Source organism: Amblyraja radiata, chromosome 1, assembly GCF_010909765.2.
Source record: "Amblyraja radiata isolate CabotCenter1 chromosome 1, sAmbRad1.1.pri, whole genome shotgun sequence".
Taxonomy (NCBI): Eukaryota; Metazoa; Chordata; class Chondrichthyes; order Rajiformes; family Rajidae; genus Amblyraja; species Amblyraja radiata.
In genome coordinates this window covers 110,996,418-111,014,886 of record NC_045956.1, presented here as the reverse complement: position 1 = coordinate 111,014,886, position 18,469 = coordinate 110,996,418, and the positions used below count along the sequence as shown (strand labels likewise).

At 43.9% G+C, this 18,469-nt stretch overlaps 1 protein-coding gene across 2 annotated transcripts in view; it reads right to left on the bottom strand.

The window, feature by feature from the left end:
• The window catches only part of cracd (capping protein inhibiting regulator of actin dynamics), a 93,386-nt gene that overhangs the window by 36,025 nt on the left and 38,892 nt on the right, over nucleotides 1-18,469 (bottom strand). For both annotated transcript variants that reach the window (XM_033029085.1, XM_033029089.1), the window contains exon 2: nucleotides 1,036-1,201. In XM_033029085.1, the coding sequence (XP_032884976.1) occupies nucleotides 1,036-1,201 (166 nt within the window). The remainder of the gene's footprint in view (nucleotides 1-1,035; nucleotides 1,202-18,469) is intronic.

Genomic DNA, 18,469 nt, shown 5'->3' with positions numbered 1-18,469 from the left:
CAGGACCAACAGGAACCCGCTCCCCGATGGGCCCCTACGACGCCCCGAGCTGCGCCCCGTCATCCGCAACCCAGGTTCCTTTGTAGTTGGAGCGGGGCTGGGCTGGGCTGCTGTTGGCTGTGGGTCTCTGGGATCTCCGTGCTTGCAGTGGGCCTGGGGGTCGGTGTCCCGATGAGGGGGCGCAGCTCGGGGGTCGGTGTCCCGTTGGTCCTGACGTCTCCGGTGACTGGCACTGACCTGCTGGTATCGCCGACGTGAAGACAGTGCAAAGCCCACGCGCCGGTGCAATGAGCGGGGAGCTGGAGAGGGGAGGGAAGGGGTCACACACATGGCTGGGAAGCAGAGGGGTGTAGGTGGGGTGAAACTGAAGGGAGCGACAATCTGCTGCTGCCTGCCCGCTGAGTAAAAACGTTCCCACGCAAGACTCACGATACACTGTGTATCGTGAGTCTACCGTGGGAACTTTTTAACTCAGCGGGCAGGCAGCAGCATATTGTCAATTATTAACCCTCCCGCGCAATATACCCTCACCTTCTCTTTTATGAATGGGGATTTAGTTCCCCTTTCTTCGAGGACCGACCGGAGGTTCCGCTGTCCCCTCTGCGGGCCGCCCTCGGTGAACGTTTTCAAGGACCTTTCTTCAAGGACCGAAAAAATGTCCGCTATTCGGAGGTTTTCGTTATTTGGATCTTCGGATAAAAGGTTGTGCACCTGTACTACCAATGCTCATTTGTAGATTGGATTACAGTTTCGTAGAAAAATATCAGATTATTTATTGAGAAAGTCTATAAGAGATAATCACATAGAATGTAATCCAATTCCTCATAATTTAACAGCATTTTGGCAGTGGTTGCTGTTCACTGTTTCCCTTAAATGGCCACTTCATTGCATCCTAATTTATCAATTCAACAGTTAGTGTTAATGAACAAAAATGCTGCTGATGAAACATTAAACGTGACTTCATTCTACCACAAGACTTTAATGCCTTGTATCTTTAAAATTATGAGGAGAAACATTTATTCAAGGAGGCTTTACCTTAATTCATCTTCTGACTCCTCATTAGCTGACACAATGCCATTTCGAACATCCCCAGATGAGTGACTGGATTTCAGATTTACTTCTGCGGCAAATGTTGACGGCACCTTCCTTTTTTTACCGAACAGCTTCCTGAATGGCTGGAATTTGCCCTGCTTTTTCTTCTCTGTTAATTGCAAGATTCACATTCACTTTTACATAAACTGATTGCTTTTAAGCCAAAGGTTAAACACTGGGACATGCAGACTAGGCATATGCAAATCATGGTCAAAGTGCAATTATGAAATCAGTCCAGCATTTTCTGTTCATGCACATTGGAGTTTATTTTTGTCAAAACGAACATGTACACAAATTGAATGCATTTGTCTCCATGCCTGATTCGAGCTCTTCAAAAATGTTCAGCTATTTCAGACAAGATGTCAGATATTCTAATAATTCCAAGACACACAACAGTTCTTCTTACCATGCACCTCCTGTCAATGTGTATGAAGTAAACATGCGTCCTTAGAAAGGTTTAGCCGCCTTGAGTAAGCAAGTTGTAATAGGTCTCTGGTAGTAGGATTAAAATAGGTGATAGTGAATCAGCAGCCCATATGCACACATTCCAGCTGATAAAGAAAATCAGGCATTGTGTAAAATGGATTGCAGATTTGTTGTCGAGAATTTGTTCTATTAACAAAGACAACTTCCCTCGGGCTGAAAATGATTCCCAGCCAGTGTAATTGACATCGCAGATGGTTGACACTGCAGATGGGGCCCACACCACTTTTGTGCAAGCCACATGATCGTGATATCGCAACATCCCACCCCAAGGAAATGGGGACGGGAAGAGATGAAGAGGAAAGAGGTTGCTCACATGCGGTGTGGCATCAATGTGCATCTCTAATGTAAATATCTAGACTTTTTTACTGGGACCCACAGCATTTAATCGGGGCTTTGATAAAATGCCATGGTATCTGGACAAAACATGCAACATGCAATAGCTTTTCTAAGCCCATGTCTCATATCTAATGCAATTAAAATGTATGTACAAAATATCTAATGCACTGCATTTCATATATATCAGTAAATCTGCTAACACGGGTATCCCCTTGCAGTGGCATTCTAAAAAGTTGCAAACAAAAAGAACTCTGAAAGTATTGTTAAAGAATCTTAGGCTGAAATCACACAGGAAAATGTTAAAATGCAAACACATGCAGCAAAATATTTCAACCAGCACATTCTCTACTTTATTAGGAAGCAGTAAATTATGTTAAAAAAATTGCCATTTTTACAAAAATTGACAAAAAAGTATGTTATAATACGGGGAAAATTGTGTCCTAAAATAATCCTTATAAATGCACCATCACTCAATCATTGTGCTAATTACATTGTCAATAATCACATCAAAGTGAAAGTTAATGTGTCATGACGTATCATTTTCGCTTTTGAAAATTGCAATACTTTTCACGATAACAAAATAACATAATGGATTAAAAGTTGTTTCAAAACTATTTTACAGCATACACATTTAAACGACATCATATTGGAAATGCTACTCCAAAATATTGGTTTAATTAATATTTTGCTAAATTGAGCAAATAACTAAAATGGGTTGAATCGCTGATGGAAAGTAAATATTTCAGGGGAGGTGGGGTAGGTCTTCACCGATTGCTATTTCTCAACAACTTGAATGCACTTACAAAGGAATGGGTTTAGGATTTCACTGGAAGTATTTACAGTGCTCAGTTTTTTAATTTAGAGATACAACACAGAAACATGTCCTTTAGCCCACCGACTCCACGCCGACCAGTGATCCCCTATACACCAGGGACCATTTACAATTTTTACTGAAGGCAATTAACCTACAAACCTTTGTGTTTAAGAAGGAACTGCAGATGCTGGAAAATCGAAGGTACACAAAAATGCTGGAGAAACTCAGCGGGTGCAGCAGCATCTATGGAGCGAAGGAAATAGGCAACGTTTTGGGCCAAAACAGAAGAGTCTGAAGAAGGGTTTCGGCCCGAAACGTTGCCTATTTCCTTTGCTCCATAGATGCTGCTGTACCCGCTGAGTTTCTCCAGCATTTTTGTGTACCTAACCTGCAAACCTGTACATCTTTGTAGTGTTGTAGGAGACCAGAGCACCCGCATGGTCACAGGAAGAACATATAAACACCGTAAAGACACACCGTAGTCGGAATCGAACCCGGGTCTCTGATGCTACAAGGCAGCATCTCTGCCTCTGCCCCACCATGCCACCCTTATTGCTTATAATGATTATCTCACAGTAACTAGAGCTATTTTTTTCAGTGATTCAAGGCCTAAATGCTTGCATGTAGCAACATCATATTGCACAACCTTTCTACTTTGAATGAGTCGGTGACAACAGATGTTTAGTCTCCAAGCAACGATGTTTACACTTGGGGACACCACATTTGCAGGGCTCCAGTCAGTGCAGTACTTTGTATTGAACATAGAACATAGAATAGTACAGCAAAGGCATATTGTGGCCTGCAATCAAAATATGGTGTCTGATAGCTGGAACCCTGCCGTTTAAAAGCACCCCTTCATTTCCAGCTGTGAACATAGCATTGTCAGAAGCAATTTAAAAAAAGTTGCAACTCCAAAGTGTAAATTATGCTGATGAGGGGCAATATTACAGAACTTGTGGCCAATACCTAGTGATCCCTGTGGTGTGGACCTCTGTTTTTCCAACATTGCTTGTCCTTGGGGATCAGTTCAATAGAGGCTTTGGTGTAAAAGACTACTAATGCTATCAAGCTGAGAGAGGTCTCTGAGAAGCCATTTGCCACCCTTCTGCTCTCACCCCACCTTGACCCAGACCAAACAGACGTTAGAGTTCCCTTGGTCCTGACCTTTCACCCTTCCAGCTACTATAACCAATGCTGTATTTTGTCATCAATTTCCAGCAGTCCTTCCACAATCCTTCCACCTGATATATCTTCCCCTCTCTCTATCTTCAGCTTCCCCTTCACCTCATTCGGTTTTCCACAGGGAGTACTCTCTCCATCACTCCCTGGTTCACACATTCACACCCCTCTCTGTCCTCGGATCCTTTCCCCCTGCAACCGTAGGAAATGTAACCCATCCCAACACCTCCTCCCTCATCACCAACAAGGGACCTAAATAGTCCTTCCGTGCGAGGCAGAGATTCACATGGCCCTTTTTCAACCTCATCTGTTACATTTGGTGCTGCGATGTAGCATCCTCTACATCAACAAGATCAAATGTAGATGAGACCACCTCTTTGCTGAGCAGAAAAGGGTCCCGATCAGAAACATCGCCTATCCATGCTGCCTGGCCTGCTGAATTATTTGTGACTTTGTATCTTTTATTTTGGCCATATTGATCTCCCAGTTGCATGCCAGTTCAACTCCCCTTCCCATGCAAACACCAACCTGTCTGTCCTCTGTCTTCTCCACACTTAACCCACTGGGCATTCTATGCCCTGCCCCAGCTGGTTCCATCTGCCCACCACCACTCCCACTTAGCACCTTTCTTTCAGATACCAGAATCTGCAGCACCTTCATCCTGGGAGAGTGTGAGATTAGGCAGAGATGAGACAATAAAGTGGTTGGGGAGTGAGAGGCGAGTAAACCTGGGAGATGGTGAGGGAGAGAGTGGAGAATCGGGAAGGAAGTATAGGAGCAGGGAGGATCTACTGCAGTTGTACAGGGTCTTGGTGAGACCACACCTGGAGTATTGCGTACAGTTTTGGTCTCCTAATCTGAGGAAAGACATTCTTGCCATAGAGGGAGTACAGAGAAGGTTCACCAGACTGATTCCTGGGATGGCAGGACTTTCATATGAAGAAAGACTAGGTAGACTCGGCTTGTACTCGCTAGAATTTAGAAAATTGAGGGGGGATCTTATAGAAACTTACAAAATTCTTAAGGGGTTGGACAGGCTAGATGCAGGAAGATTATTCCCGATGTTGGGGAAGTCCAGAACAAGGGGTCACAGTTTAAGGATAAGGGGGAAGCATTTTAGGACCGAGATGTGAAAATCATTTTTCACACAGAGAGTGGTGAATCTGTGGAATTCTCTGCCACAGAAGGTATTTGAGGCCAGTTCATTGGCTATATTTAAGAGGGAGTTAGATGTGGCCCTTGTGGCTAAAGGGATCAGGGGGTATGGAGAGAAGGCAGGTACAGGATACTGAGTTGGATGATCAGCCATGATCATATTGAATGGCAGTGCAGGCTCGAAGGGCCGAATGGCCTACTCCTGCACCTATTTTCTATGTTTCTATGTTTCATTCAAGCTCAACTCATCCAAAACTCTGCTGCCTGCTTTTAAGGTCAATGTCATTGCTGTCTCACACAGCAGAACTGTGCAGTGATACTGGGGGTTAGGGTCACCACTGCAGTATTGTGTTTACTTCTACCCTGGGTTGAAGCTCATTGTAGATATTCCCCAATTTGGGAACTTTACCTTGTCCTGAGGTAGAAGTATTCAAACACGCTCTATGTACTTCATTAAACCGATACAAGATTTCAACAGTAAAAAGCATCTAAACTAATAAAATTTGTGCAATAGTTAAAGAATAACCCGAGGCATTACTCAAGTCCAAATTATGAAACCGTGAGCAGTCAAACTAACCATAAAGGTTATATTGTGGGTGGGGTAAATTTGACTTTGGACACCTACAGCTGTTTAAAATAAAACTCAGATGAAATCAATATAAACGTGAAGCAAAGAACATATGCATGGACATAAGAAAGCAGAGTAGCACAACCATTCCATAATTGCATGGCTGATCTAGTCTTGAACTGAAGACTACTTTCTCACCCTCTATCTCCTGTTGTTAAACTATTAGTCAACCTCTGGCATGAATACATTCAATGCCTTGAACACCAGACATCACGTGGGCAGAGAATGCCAAAGATTCATGTGCTTCAGAGAAGAATTTCCTCCCTATGTCCATCCAAAAAGGCAAGCTGTTCATCTATACATATGCCCTGTTCCCATTTCTCAATGTTCCCCCCAGAGGAAACATCATTGTAGCATCCACCCTGTCATTTACCTCAGACTTTTAGATGTTTCAGCAAGCTCATCTCTCATTTTCCAAACTCCAATAAAAACAGGCCTAACCTGCTCATCTTTTCTCACTATGCCAACATCTTCAACACGGTGAATGTTAATTGCCTGCAAGGGAAGTATATCCTTAAATATAGAAAACAAAACCTTGCACAGTGCTTCAGATCTGTAAAGTTCCATCAATACATTTTTTTCTTCCACAGGGTCCAAGTATATCAGATTTACATGTCCAACGTAGTACAGAGTAAAGCTATTTTTTACTGATCTACAGGTATCTCAGAAAGCATTCACTTTTCTCAAATCAGTCATTGGACAATAGACAATAGACAATAGGTGCAGGAGTAGGCCATTCGGCCCTTCGAGCCAGCATTGCCATTCAATATGATCATGTCTGATCATCCCCAATCAGTACCCCATTCCTGCCTTCTCCCCATATCCCCTGACTCCGCTATCGTTAAGGGCCCTATCTAGCTCTCTCTTGAAAGTATCCAGAGAACTGGCCTCCACCGCCCTCTGAGGCAGAGAATTCCACAGACTCACAAATCTCTGTGAGAAAAAGTGTTTCCTCGTCTCCGTTCTAAATGGCTTACCCCTTATTCTTAAATTGTGGCCCCTGGTTCTGGACTCCCCCAACATCGGAAACATGTTCCCTGCCTCTAGCGTGTCCAAACCCTTAACAATCTTATATGTTTCAATAAGATACCTTCTCATCCTTCTAAACTCCAGAGTGTACAAGCCCAGCCACTCCATTCTCTCAGTATATGACAGTCCCGCCATCCCGGGAATTAACCTTGTAAACCTACGCTGCACTCCCTCAATAGCAAGAATGTCCTTCCTCAAATTAGGGGACCAAAACGGCACATAATACTCCAGGTGTGGTCTGACTAGTGCCCTGTGCAACTGCAGAAGGACCTCTTTGCTCCTATATTCGATTCCTCTTGTTATAAAGGCCAACATGCCATTCGCTTTCTTCACTGCCTGCTGTACCTGCATGCTTACTTTCATAGACTGATGTACAAGGACCCCCAGATCCCGTTGTACTTCCCCTTTTCCCAACTTGACGCCATTTAAATAGTAATCTGCCTTCCTGTTTTTGATACCAAAGTGGATAACCTCACATTTATCCACATTAAACTTAATCTGCCATGCATCTACCCACTCTCCCAACCTGTCCAAGTCACCCTGCATTCTCATAGCATCCTCCTCACAGTTCACACTGCCACCCAGCTTTGTGTCATCTGCAAATTTGCTAATGTACTTTGAATCCCTTCATCCAAATCATTAGTATATATTGTAAATAGCTGCGGTCCCAGCACCGAGCCTTGCGGCACCCCACTAGTCACTGCCTGCCATTCTGAAAGGGACCCGTTAATCCCTACTCTTTGTTTCCTGTCTGCCAATCAATTTTCTATCCATGTCAGCACTCTACCCCCAATACCATGTGCCCTATGTGGGATCTTATCAAATGCTTTCTGAAGGTCCAGATAAACTACATCCACTGGCTCTCCCTTATCCATTTTCCTAGTTACATCCTCAAACAAATTCCAGACGATTAGTCAAGCATGATTTCCCCTTTGTAGATACATGCTGACTCGGAGCGATCCTGTTACTGCTATTCAAATGTGCGGCTATTTCATCTTTTATAATTGATCCCAGCATCTTCCCCACCAGCGATATCAGGCTAACTGGTCTATAACCATATAACCATATAACCATATAACAATTACAGCACGGAAACAGGCCATCTCGACCCTTCTAGTCCGTGCCGAACACATAATCTCCCCTAGTCCCATATACCTGCGCTCAGACCATAACCCTCCATTCCTTTCCCATCCATATAACTATCCAATTTATTTTTAAATGATAAAAACGAACCTGCCTCCACCACCTTCACTGGAAGCTCATTCCACACAGCTACCACTCTCTGAGTAAAGAAGTTCCCCCTCATGTTACCCCTAAACTTCAGTCCCTTAATTCTCAAGTCATGTCCCCTTGTTTGAAACTTCCCTACTCTCAGTGGGAAAAGCTTTTCCACGTCAACTCTGTCTATCCCTCTCATCATTTAAAAAACCTCTATCAAGTCCCCCCTTAACCTTCTGCGCTCCAAAGAATAAAGCCCTAACTTGTTCAACCTTTCTCTGTAACTTAGTTGCTGAAACCCAGGCAACATTCTAGTAAATCTCCTCTGTACTCTCTCTATTTTGTTGACATCCTTCCTATAATTAGGCGACCAAAATTGTACACCATACTCCAGAATTGGCCTCACCAATGCCTTGTACAATTTTAACATTACATCCCAACTTCTATACTCAATGCTCTGATTTATAAAGGCCAGCACACCAAAAGCTTTCTTTACCACCCTATCTACATGAGGTTCCACTTTCAGGGAACTGTGCACAGTTATTCCCAGATCCCTCTGTTCACCTACATTCTTCAATTCCCTACCATTTACCATGTACGTCCTATTTTGATTTGTCCTGCCAAGATATAGCACCTCACACTTATCAGCATTAAACTCCATCTGCCATCTTTCAGCCCACTCTTCCAACTGGCATAAATCTCTCTGTAGACTTTGAAACTCTACTTCATTACCCGCAACCCCACCTATCTTAGTATCATCTGCATACTTACTAATCCAATTTACCACACCATCGTCCAGATCATTGATGTACGTGACAAACAACAGTGGGCCCAACACAGATCCCTGTGGCACCCCACTCGTCACTGGCCTCCAACCTGACAAACAACCATCCACCATTACTCTCTGGCATCTCCCATTCAGCCACTGTTGAATCCATCTTGCTACTCCACCATTAATACCCAACCATTGAACCTTCTTAACCAATAATAACTATAATTCCCTGTTTTCTCTCTCCCGCCTTTCTTAAAAAGTGAATTAACATTAGCTACCCTCGAATCCACAGGAACTGGTCCTGAGTCTATAGAACATTGGAAAATGATCACCAATGCATCCATGATTTCTAGAGCCACTTCCTTAAGTACCCTGGGATCCAGACCATCAGGCCTTGGGGATTTATCAGCCTTCAGTCCCATCAGTCTACCCAACACAATTTCCTGCCTAATGGGGATTTCCTTCAGTTCCTCCGTCACTCCAGATCCTCTGGCCACTACTATATCAGGAAGATTGTTTGTGTCCTCCTTAGTGAAGACAGATCCAAAGTACCTGTTCAACTCACCTGCCATTTCATTGTTCCCCACAATAAATTCACCTTTTTCAATCTTCAAGGGTCCTACTTTGGCCTTAACTATTTTTTTCCTCTTCACATACCTAAAGAAGCTTTTACTATCCTCCTTTATATTCTTGGCTAGCTTACCTTCGTACCTCATCTTTTCTCCCCGTATTGTCTTTTTGGTTATCTTCTGCTGCTCTTTAAACATTACCCAATCCTCTTGCTTCCCGCTCATCTTTGCTACGTTGTACTTTTATTTTTATACTGTCCCTGACGTCCTTTGTCAGCCACGGTCGCCCCTTACTCCCCTTGGAATATTTATTCCTCCTAGGAATTGGAGTTCTATGTCAATAAAGTTCACTTCACATAGAGCCTTGCATTCAATAAACTAAATGGTTTCATCCAAAGGAATCTGTGCTTGATTTGAGTATATATTTAGAGATAGAGCGAGGAAACAGGCCCTTCAGCCCACCACGTCTGCGCTGACCAGCGATCCACGCACTTTAACGCCATCCTTTTACTAGGGACAATTTATGCATACACCAAGCCAATTAACCAACATACCTGTACGTCTTTGGAGTGTGGGAGGAAACCGAAGATCTCAGAGAAAACCCATATGGTCATCGTACAACTCCGTACAGACAGAACCCGTAGTAGGGATCGAACCCGGGTCTCTGGCGCTGCAAGGCAGCAGCTCTACCCATGCGCCACTGTGCCACCCAGGAACAAAAGGGGAATTATATACCTTATTCATTAGAATTAACATAGAAACATAGAAAATAGGTGCAGGATTAGGCCATTCGGCCCTTCGAGCCTGCACCGCCATTCTATATGATCATGGCTGATCATCCAACTCAGTATCCTGTACCTGCCTTCTCTCCATATCCCCTGATCCCTTTAGCCACAAGGTCCACATCTAACTCCCTCTTAAATATAGCCAATGAACTGGCCTCAACTACCTTTTGTGGCAGAGAATTCCAGAGATTCACCACTCTCTGTGTGAAAAATGTTTTTCTCATCTCGGTCCTAAAAGATTTCCCCCTTATCCTTAAATTGTGACCCCTTGTTCTGGACTTCCCCAACATCGGGAACAATCTTCCTGCATCTAGCCTGTCCAACCCCTTAAGAATTTTGTAAGTTTCTATAAGATACCCCCTCAATCTTTTAAATTTTAGCGAGTACAAGCCGAGTCTATCCAGTCTTTCTTCATATGAAAGTCCTGACACCCCAGGAATCAGTCTGGTGAACCTTCTCTGTACTCCCTCTATCACAGTTCATTATCTCTTGCACAGTTGGAAATATCTGTAGTGATTTATATATTTGTAACACACTGAAGCCGTGCAATCTCAGTTTTTAAACTCATCAGTGTTGTTCAACTGTGGACTTAGCCTGTTGTGAGCCAATGGGATCCAGCACAGACATTTACAATCATTAGATCCCATTCAGAGGAATCAAAGTCTAAAAGCTGCTGTCCTATTCCCTACAATGTATCAAAGGTGAAGCTTTTATGCTTTGGTGTATCAGGCTTAGTGTTTGCAATGGAAGTTAAAGGAGTTTGAAACGGGCAACTGAAAATAAAGAACACAAAAAAAGGCACACGAAGTAGCATCCAGCAAGTCCATTTTTAGACCCTGCATTTATTCCAGGAAATGTATTTAAAAATCTTTACATTTTGCAAATTGCGGTCACACATCATTCTGATCCAGAAATAAATTTTTGCTCCTTCATCGTTGCTGGGTCGAAATCTAGGAACTCCCTATCCGACATGTCTGCAGGAGGATTTACAACAGAAAGACTGCAGTGGTTCAATTCTAGACTCAAAAGCAATTTTACTGTATAATGCCAATAAATGTTAGCCTTGCCAGGCACTCCCAGATCCTAAAACCTGTATACATTTTTAAGAGACTGAATAAATGAATAAAACTCACTTAGTTCAATTATGGCTTGATTTGTTTAATAGCACAAAATAATGTACATACTAATGATGCCCTGTATCAATGGATCATCTTATTTTTCTTAAATAAACTATTCATTATACGTGGTCTCGGCCTGCAAGCAGAGACAGAAGAGTGCAGCATGGGACAAGAGGACAATGAGGTGCTGTTCAAGGGAGGCAGAAGAACGGGTTAGTTGACTACTTGGAATCCGTGGACTGGGTATGTTTAGGGCAGACCGAATGAAGACGCCACAGTTGTCACCGAATGAACCAGGTGATTTGTGATCTGTTGAGGTCTGGATCTGTGACGTTTAGGACTGGCGATCCTGTGTCATACAGGAAATCAAGATACGACCTCCTTGAGGCCAAGAAGAGACAATTCCAGGTGAAGTTCGAATCGCAGATGGAAGTACAACATCTGTACATATGTTGTTGCCTCCATCAAGACAAAACCAGGTAGCCTAAGTGGCAACGACACATCACTTCCAGATGACTAAACATCTTCATGCATGCGTTGAAAGGGAGAACAATAGCCCAACTACAGCAGCATTGCAGCCCCTGCAGGCTCTATCATCTCTGTCTTTGAGGCAAATGTCACAGCATCTTTCAAGAGGAGAAATCCACACAAAGCAGCCAGCCCAGACGGTATACTGGCCGAGCTGAGGCTCTACAAGGCGCTGGTCAGGTCTATTGTTTGGAGTATTGTGAGCAATTTTGGGCATTGCTGGATCTGGAGAGGATCCAGAGGAGGCTTCCAAGAGTAATCTCAGGAATGAGTGGGTTTGCATATGAGGAGCGTTTGACGGCACTGGGCCTGTACTCGCTGGAGTTTAGAAGAATGAGGGGGAACCTCATTGAAACATACAGATTAGTGAAAGGCTTGGATCGAGTGGATGTGGAGAGGATGTTTCCACTAGTGGGAGAGTTTAGGACCAGAGTTGTCCTGGGGAGCCGCGTGGGCCCGATCCACCCACCGAACAACCGCAGCACCGACTGGGACATGCCCATGTAGGCCCGACTCCCCCCACAGGCCTCCCAGGGACTGCGGATTAGCCGGGCGGCGAGGCCTGCCTGGGCCGAAATAGCCTCAGCAGAGGAGACGGTGGGGATGATGGGAGCCTCGGCGGCGGCAGCCTCAGTGTGAGCCTCAACGGCAACAGGCGCCACGGCGGTAACGGAAGCCTTCCTGGCAGCTGGAACCTCGCGATTGACCCGCGATCAATGGTCGATGAATGTGAGGCGGGAGGGGAAGACAATGGGGACCCGGCGTGGTGGGGCCGCCGTGAGGGACGGGGGAGAACTAAGGGGGACACAGTGTGGAGGTGAGGGGGGCTCTAGTTTCAAATCTTCTGCCCAGGGGATAGGTTTGTGTTTGTTTGTTTGTTTGTTTGTTCCAGTGAAGGTGCTGCGTGATGGGGATGACGGCAGCCAACCAACAGTCGCTTGTCTTTTTCTTTTTGTTTTCACTTTTAATTTCATATTTTTCATGCACCTTGTTGTGTGTTGTGACTGTTGGCAGACCAATTTCCCTCCGAGGATGAATAAAGTTTTATCATATCGTACCATATAACCTTTTGAATTGAAGGATGTTCCTTTAGGAAGCAGAAGAGGAGGAATATCTTTAGTCAGAGGATGGCGAATCTGTGAAATTCTTTGCCACAGAACGCTACGGAGGCCGTCAATGGATATTTTTAAGGCATAGTTAGATTCTTGATTAGCATGGGTGCCAAGGGTTATCGGGTGAAGGCAGGAGAATTGGGCCAGGAGAGAGAGAGATAGATCAGCCATAATTGAATGGCGGAGTAGACGATGGGCCGAATGGCCTAATTCTGCTATCACTTATGACCTTATGAGTCCTAAAGACCCGTGCGACCAACTGGCTGGAGTATTTTGGCCCACAGAATCTGCGTCGACCAAGGATCTCCACATTAACACTATCCTACACACTCTACGGTAAATTTAGATTTATACCAATCCAATTAACCTACAAACCTGTACATCTTTGGAGTGTGGGTGGAAACCAAAGATCTCGGAAAAAAACCCACGCGGTCACAGGGAGAACGTATATACTGTACAGACAGCACAGTAGTCGGGATCGAACCCGGGACTCTGGTGCTGTGAGCGCTGTAAGGCAGCAACTCTACTGACATGCCACCATGCCGCCTGTAAAGGCTTCTCCCTGCAGTTCACTCTTGCCTCATGAGGAGGCGCTGGTGGTCTCTGGCTTACCCTGGTGTCTCAGTCTTTGCCTGTGTGTATGAGTGCCTCCCTTCCTTGTTGCGGGCAGGTAGTGGCACTGGCGTCCCAGGCTTGCTCCGGCCACTCCATCTTAACCGCAATAGAGATGCTGGCTGTCTAGGGCTTATTCCTGGCAGCCAACTTGATCACACAGTGGCACTGGTGCTCTCAGGTTTGTCCTTGTAGCTCAGTCTTCCGTAAAACCTGCGACATGGAACACAGCTAATTGGGACGCGCCCACTTTCTCTTCCCTTTCTTCTGTCTCCTTCCTCCTACTTCTTCCTTCCTCTCTTTCTTCTTCTGCCTTCACTCTCTCCCTTCTCCCTCTGGCTAGAATGCCTGGGTTTTACATGGAGGAGGCTGACGAGGTTCAGGAGGCCAAACCAATATCAACTAACAGGGCCCAGCGATTACCAATGATGTTGGGGATTGGTCTCTCCTGGCCTGTCAGTCAGCGATAGGGATAAGCGCGGCATCTAAAGGAGGCACTGCTGTCACAGTATCCATGCAAGAACATCTGTGCTTGACTTAGGAAGAAAGGATTCGGAGATTTTTCAACATTGATTCCTGGTTGTTAGGATTCCCATTTAATGAATATCTGTCTGTTGCTGATAACGTTGTGAGACGGTTCACTTTGAGAGTGCTGAACTGAGGCTACATCTTAAAATGCAGCGTTTCCACTTAGTTTATGAAAGCATGTTGCTGCATTATGTTGAAGCCAGAACTATCCTGCTGAAGCAGCCCTTAGTTGTGGCTCTGAATATTCATTGCAGTTTGTACTTTGTTTTGGTGGATTCCAGCAAAAGTGTTTCATAAAATAAAACAGCCCTGAGGCCTGTTCCTGTTGTAGAACCACAGCTCTGCCTCCATCACCCATCTGTTTTAAAGATGGTTTAAAAAAGAAATTCCAGCACACATTAGGGAAGCAGTTTTCTTCATCCATCAGCAAGATTTACATATTCCTACACAAAATCTCAAAAATAATTATGATATATAGCATATGTGGAACTGATCTTGCTTAGTTTAGTTTAGAGATACAGCGCGGAAACAGACCCTTCAGTCTAGAGGACTATGAAGTGCTGTTCAAGGGAGGCAGAAGAATGGGTTAGTTGACTGCTTGGAAAGAGTGTTCATGTCGCGGCCCTGTTTCCACCAATCTTTCCACCACCTCGCACACGGAACACAAGAAGCGCAAGACAGACACCATTGTGCAGATGCCGAGAAATGTGTTCAGCTCTGGCTAAACAACTTCTAATCTTGTGTGTCCACTCGATAAGAAGAAACGCAGAAACAAACCCTTCGGTCCACTGAGACCGCACCGGCCAGCGATCCCCGCACACCAACACTAACCTACTGGGGAGAACTTACAATTTTTACCGAAGCCAATTAACCAGCAAAATTGTATGTCTTTGAAGTGTGGGAGGAAACCGGTGATCCCAGAGAAAACCCACGCAGGTCATGGGGAAATCACACAAACTTCATATAGATAGCACCCGTAGTCAGGATCGAACCTGGGTCTCTGGTGGTCTAAAGCAGCAGCTCTACCAGTGAGCTAAAAATGTGAGCATGGATAGAAGGACTGATGATATTTGGAAGAATACAGTTATCTATCAGTGCTATACTTATTCAAAAGAAAACTAGTTTACACAGAATTTTCTATAAGTTTTAAATTGTTTGATTAATACAAACTGATTAAGAACCAAATGTTGTTCACAAGTTTTTGAAACACCCAATTAAACATGTCAAGGATGATGGTAGAGAGAGTCAACAGCTTCAAGTTCCTGGGTGTACACATCTCTGATGATTTTCCAGGGCCCAGCACATTATTGCAATTATAAAGAAAGTTCACTGATGCCTCTATTGCCTCAGAGGTTTGAGTTTATTTGTCATGTCGCCAAATACTCTATCGAACTTCTACATGACTCTGCTGGTTCGATAATTTGAATGCTCAGGAATAAAGCAGACTGCAGAAAATGGTGAACATTGCCACACACACCACAGGTATTAAACTTCTTATCATCAAATAAATTTATAGGAAGCGCTACCTCAGGAAGGTAGCTAGTACACTACCCTGGTCACATTTTCATCTAGTTGCTTCCGTTAGGAAGAGGTACAGGAGTGTAAAAACCAGATTCAAGAATAGTTTCTTCCATCAGCCTCTTGAAGCACCCTGCACAACCCTACCACGGCTCCAAACTATGATAGGCTTTGCGCTATTATGGTCTGGTTTACCTAGAATAACTGAGAATTTATCGTACAGATATTTGTGTTGTTGCATTTAACATGCCTGTAAAGCTGCAGCAAGAACGAATTTTATTGTTCCGGTCCTGGTGCATACGACAAATCAACACTCCTGACTCTTGACTAATTCAATGGCCTAGAATTTCCTTGGAGTAGTTTCTAGTTCACCTACATACAAAACACGCTCATGGATACGGGATCCAAGCTGATGGATGAGTCCTGCACAGCGGAGGAACCTGTAATACCAAATCCCACAGAGACACTGACAGCCAGTGAAGACTTGGCCCCCAGATTGAACTGACTCTTAAACAACACAAATTTGTGTCAATGGCAGTGAAACGTTAAAAACTAAACGTACTACAACATGAAAACTTAAACACATTAAAATGAACTCAATCGATTGAAAAATATAAATAACTTGAAAGACATCTGTCTCCCTCTTTGCCACTCCTCACCTGGGAAATTAATAGAGCCGCTGGACCCAGGCCATGATGCAACTGTTGTGAAACAGTGGAGGTTCACTGCCCGCTGCAGCATCCCATGAAAGTGTCCAGCATCAGTCTGAAGAAGGGTCTCGACCCGAAACATCGCCAATCAGTGAAGAAGGGTCTCGACCCGAAACGTCGCCTATTCCTCCTCTCCATAGATGCTGCCTCACCCGCTGAGTTTCTCCAGCATTTTTGTCTACTTTTGATTTTTCCAGCATCTGCAGTTCTTTCTTAAACACAGTATCTGAGCATGGTGGGCACGAGACTGGCAAACAGCGGTCTTAAGTCCAGCACACCTGCAGGAAGTTCACGCTGTAGAACACATGGATATTGCATGGGAGTGGTTTAGTTCAGTTTAGTTTAGAAATACAGCGTGGAAATGGGCTCTTCGGCCTACCAAGTTCATGCCCCCAGCGATCACCCATACACTAATTCTGTCCCTCACACTGGCAATAGTGTGAGGGACAGCAGTCAGTTAACGTACAAACCTGCTCATCTTTGGAATGTGGGAGGAAACCAAAGCACCAGGAGAAAGCCAATATGGTCACAAGATGAACGTGCAAACTCCATACAGACGGCACCCATAGTCAGGATCGAACCCGGGCCTTTGGCACCGTAAGGCAGCAACTTTACCGCTGCGCCACTATGCCGCCCATTGGTAGCATTTATACCCGAGCAAGAAAAGTTTGAATCGTAAAACAAAAATATTTGAAATCTTGGATCCATCTTCAGAGGAATACTTGTGCATGGACCAAGTAATCACTGGCTCAGTTGAAACTGAGTATGGAGTTCTGAGTATGGAGATACCCGATAGATGCAGTTCAAGCCCTTAACCCATCCAACCCTCATCAATGTGAAATAGGTGGAGTTCTTTAGCCTTTACCACTCACATTGGAAATGTCAATTGCAATCTCCCTCAACTAGTCTTAACTAGTTGGTGGCTCAAGAATCTCATATGTAACGTTCAGGTTAGGAGCTGTGCATTGAGAGAACATACTGGATGGATTAGATGGACATATTACATAAAGCAATAAATGCCATAAGCAATGTCAGAAACTATGTGAATTCCATCTGGTGTATAACAGCAACTGACAATCCTGAAACTCAACCAGTTATTATTTTGAATTAGATACTGCATTGATGATGCATATATAGAAATCTAATGCAAATACGGAAGTCAGGCAATTATTTTGAACTTTACATCACAGGAAATATCTTGAAATGAAGCCATTTCAATTAACTTTATATTTTTGAAAACATCTAAGAATGAAGAATCAAACAGGAAGTATCTAGATATTTCTGTGCTTCACCATCTGTGGGGCTTATTGTGCCAAACCGCTCGTCAGCTAATCTGAGATTCCAATCATCGCCATTGAAATAGATATTTATAACCAAAGAGATTTTTCAGCCATATGCTTCATAGACAGCAGGACCCATGAAATCACAAGCAAGACTTTTACGCAAGGCTTTTACGCAAGATTAATATTACAACTCGACATTAACGTACACTGACAAAAAAAAAGCAAAGTGCAGAAGTAACTCAGCAGGTCAGGTAATATCTCTGGAGAACATGGATAGGTGACGTTTCGGTTTGCGACCCTTCTTCAGACTGATTGGAGAAAGCTGTAAGGGAGATGGGAAGTAATGGCGGTGCTGGCTCGAAGGGCCGAATGGCCTCCTCCTGCACCTATTTTCTATGTTTCTAATAAGTAGAAACAGTGAGAGGCGTTTTGTTTGAAAGGGAGCTGGACAAAGACCAGAGATGAAAAGACAAAAGGTTGTGAGGTAAGGAAATAAAAGAGGATACATGAACTGTGAAGCCAGTTAGTAGTGTAGGGAAAGGTAGAAAGGGAGAAAGGGGGAGAGAGGGGGCATAATCCGGCTGGGGCACAGAGGAGGAGAAAAATGGGTGTGGTTGTAGGTTGATTACCTAAAATTGGAGAATTCAGTGATCATCCCATCGGGTTGCAAGCTACCCAAGCAGAACATGAGGTGCTGTTCCTCCAGTTTGACCCACAGGTCACCTCGCATGTGACCTGTGACTTCAACGTGCTTGATGATTTTTTCACCAACCTTCCAAAGTTAAAGCAGGGCAACTGAAAACTCCAAAGGAATTTACTCCTTTGAGCATCTGAAGTTTAATTTTTTTTCTTATTTTCAATTAAATTTAGTACAATTCTCTTTTCTTTTTTCTTTTAAAATCTTTTTATTGGCTTTTTTTTTCAAAACAAAAACAAAACAACAACAAAAAATAATAATGATAAACATAACAATGATATTGATACATAGGGATTAGGA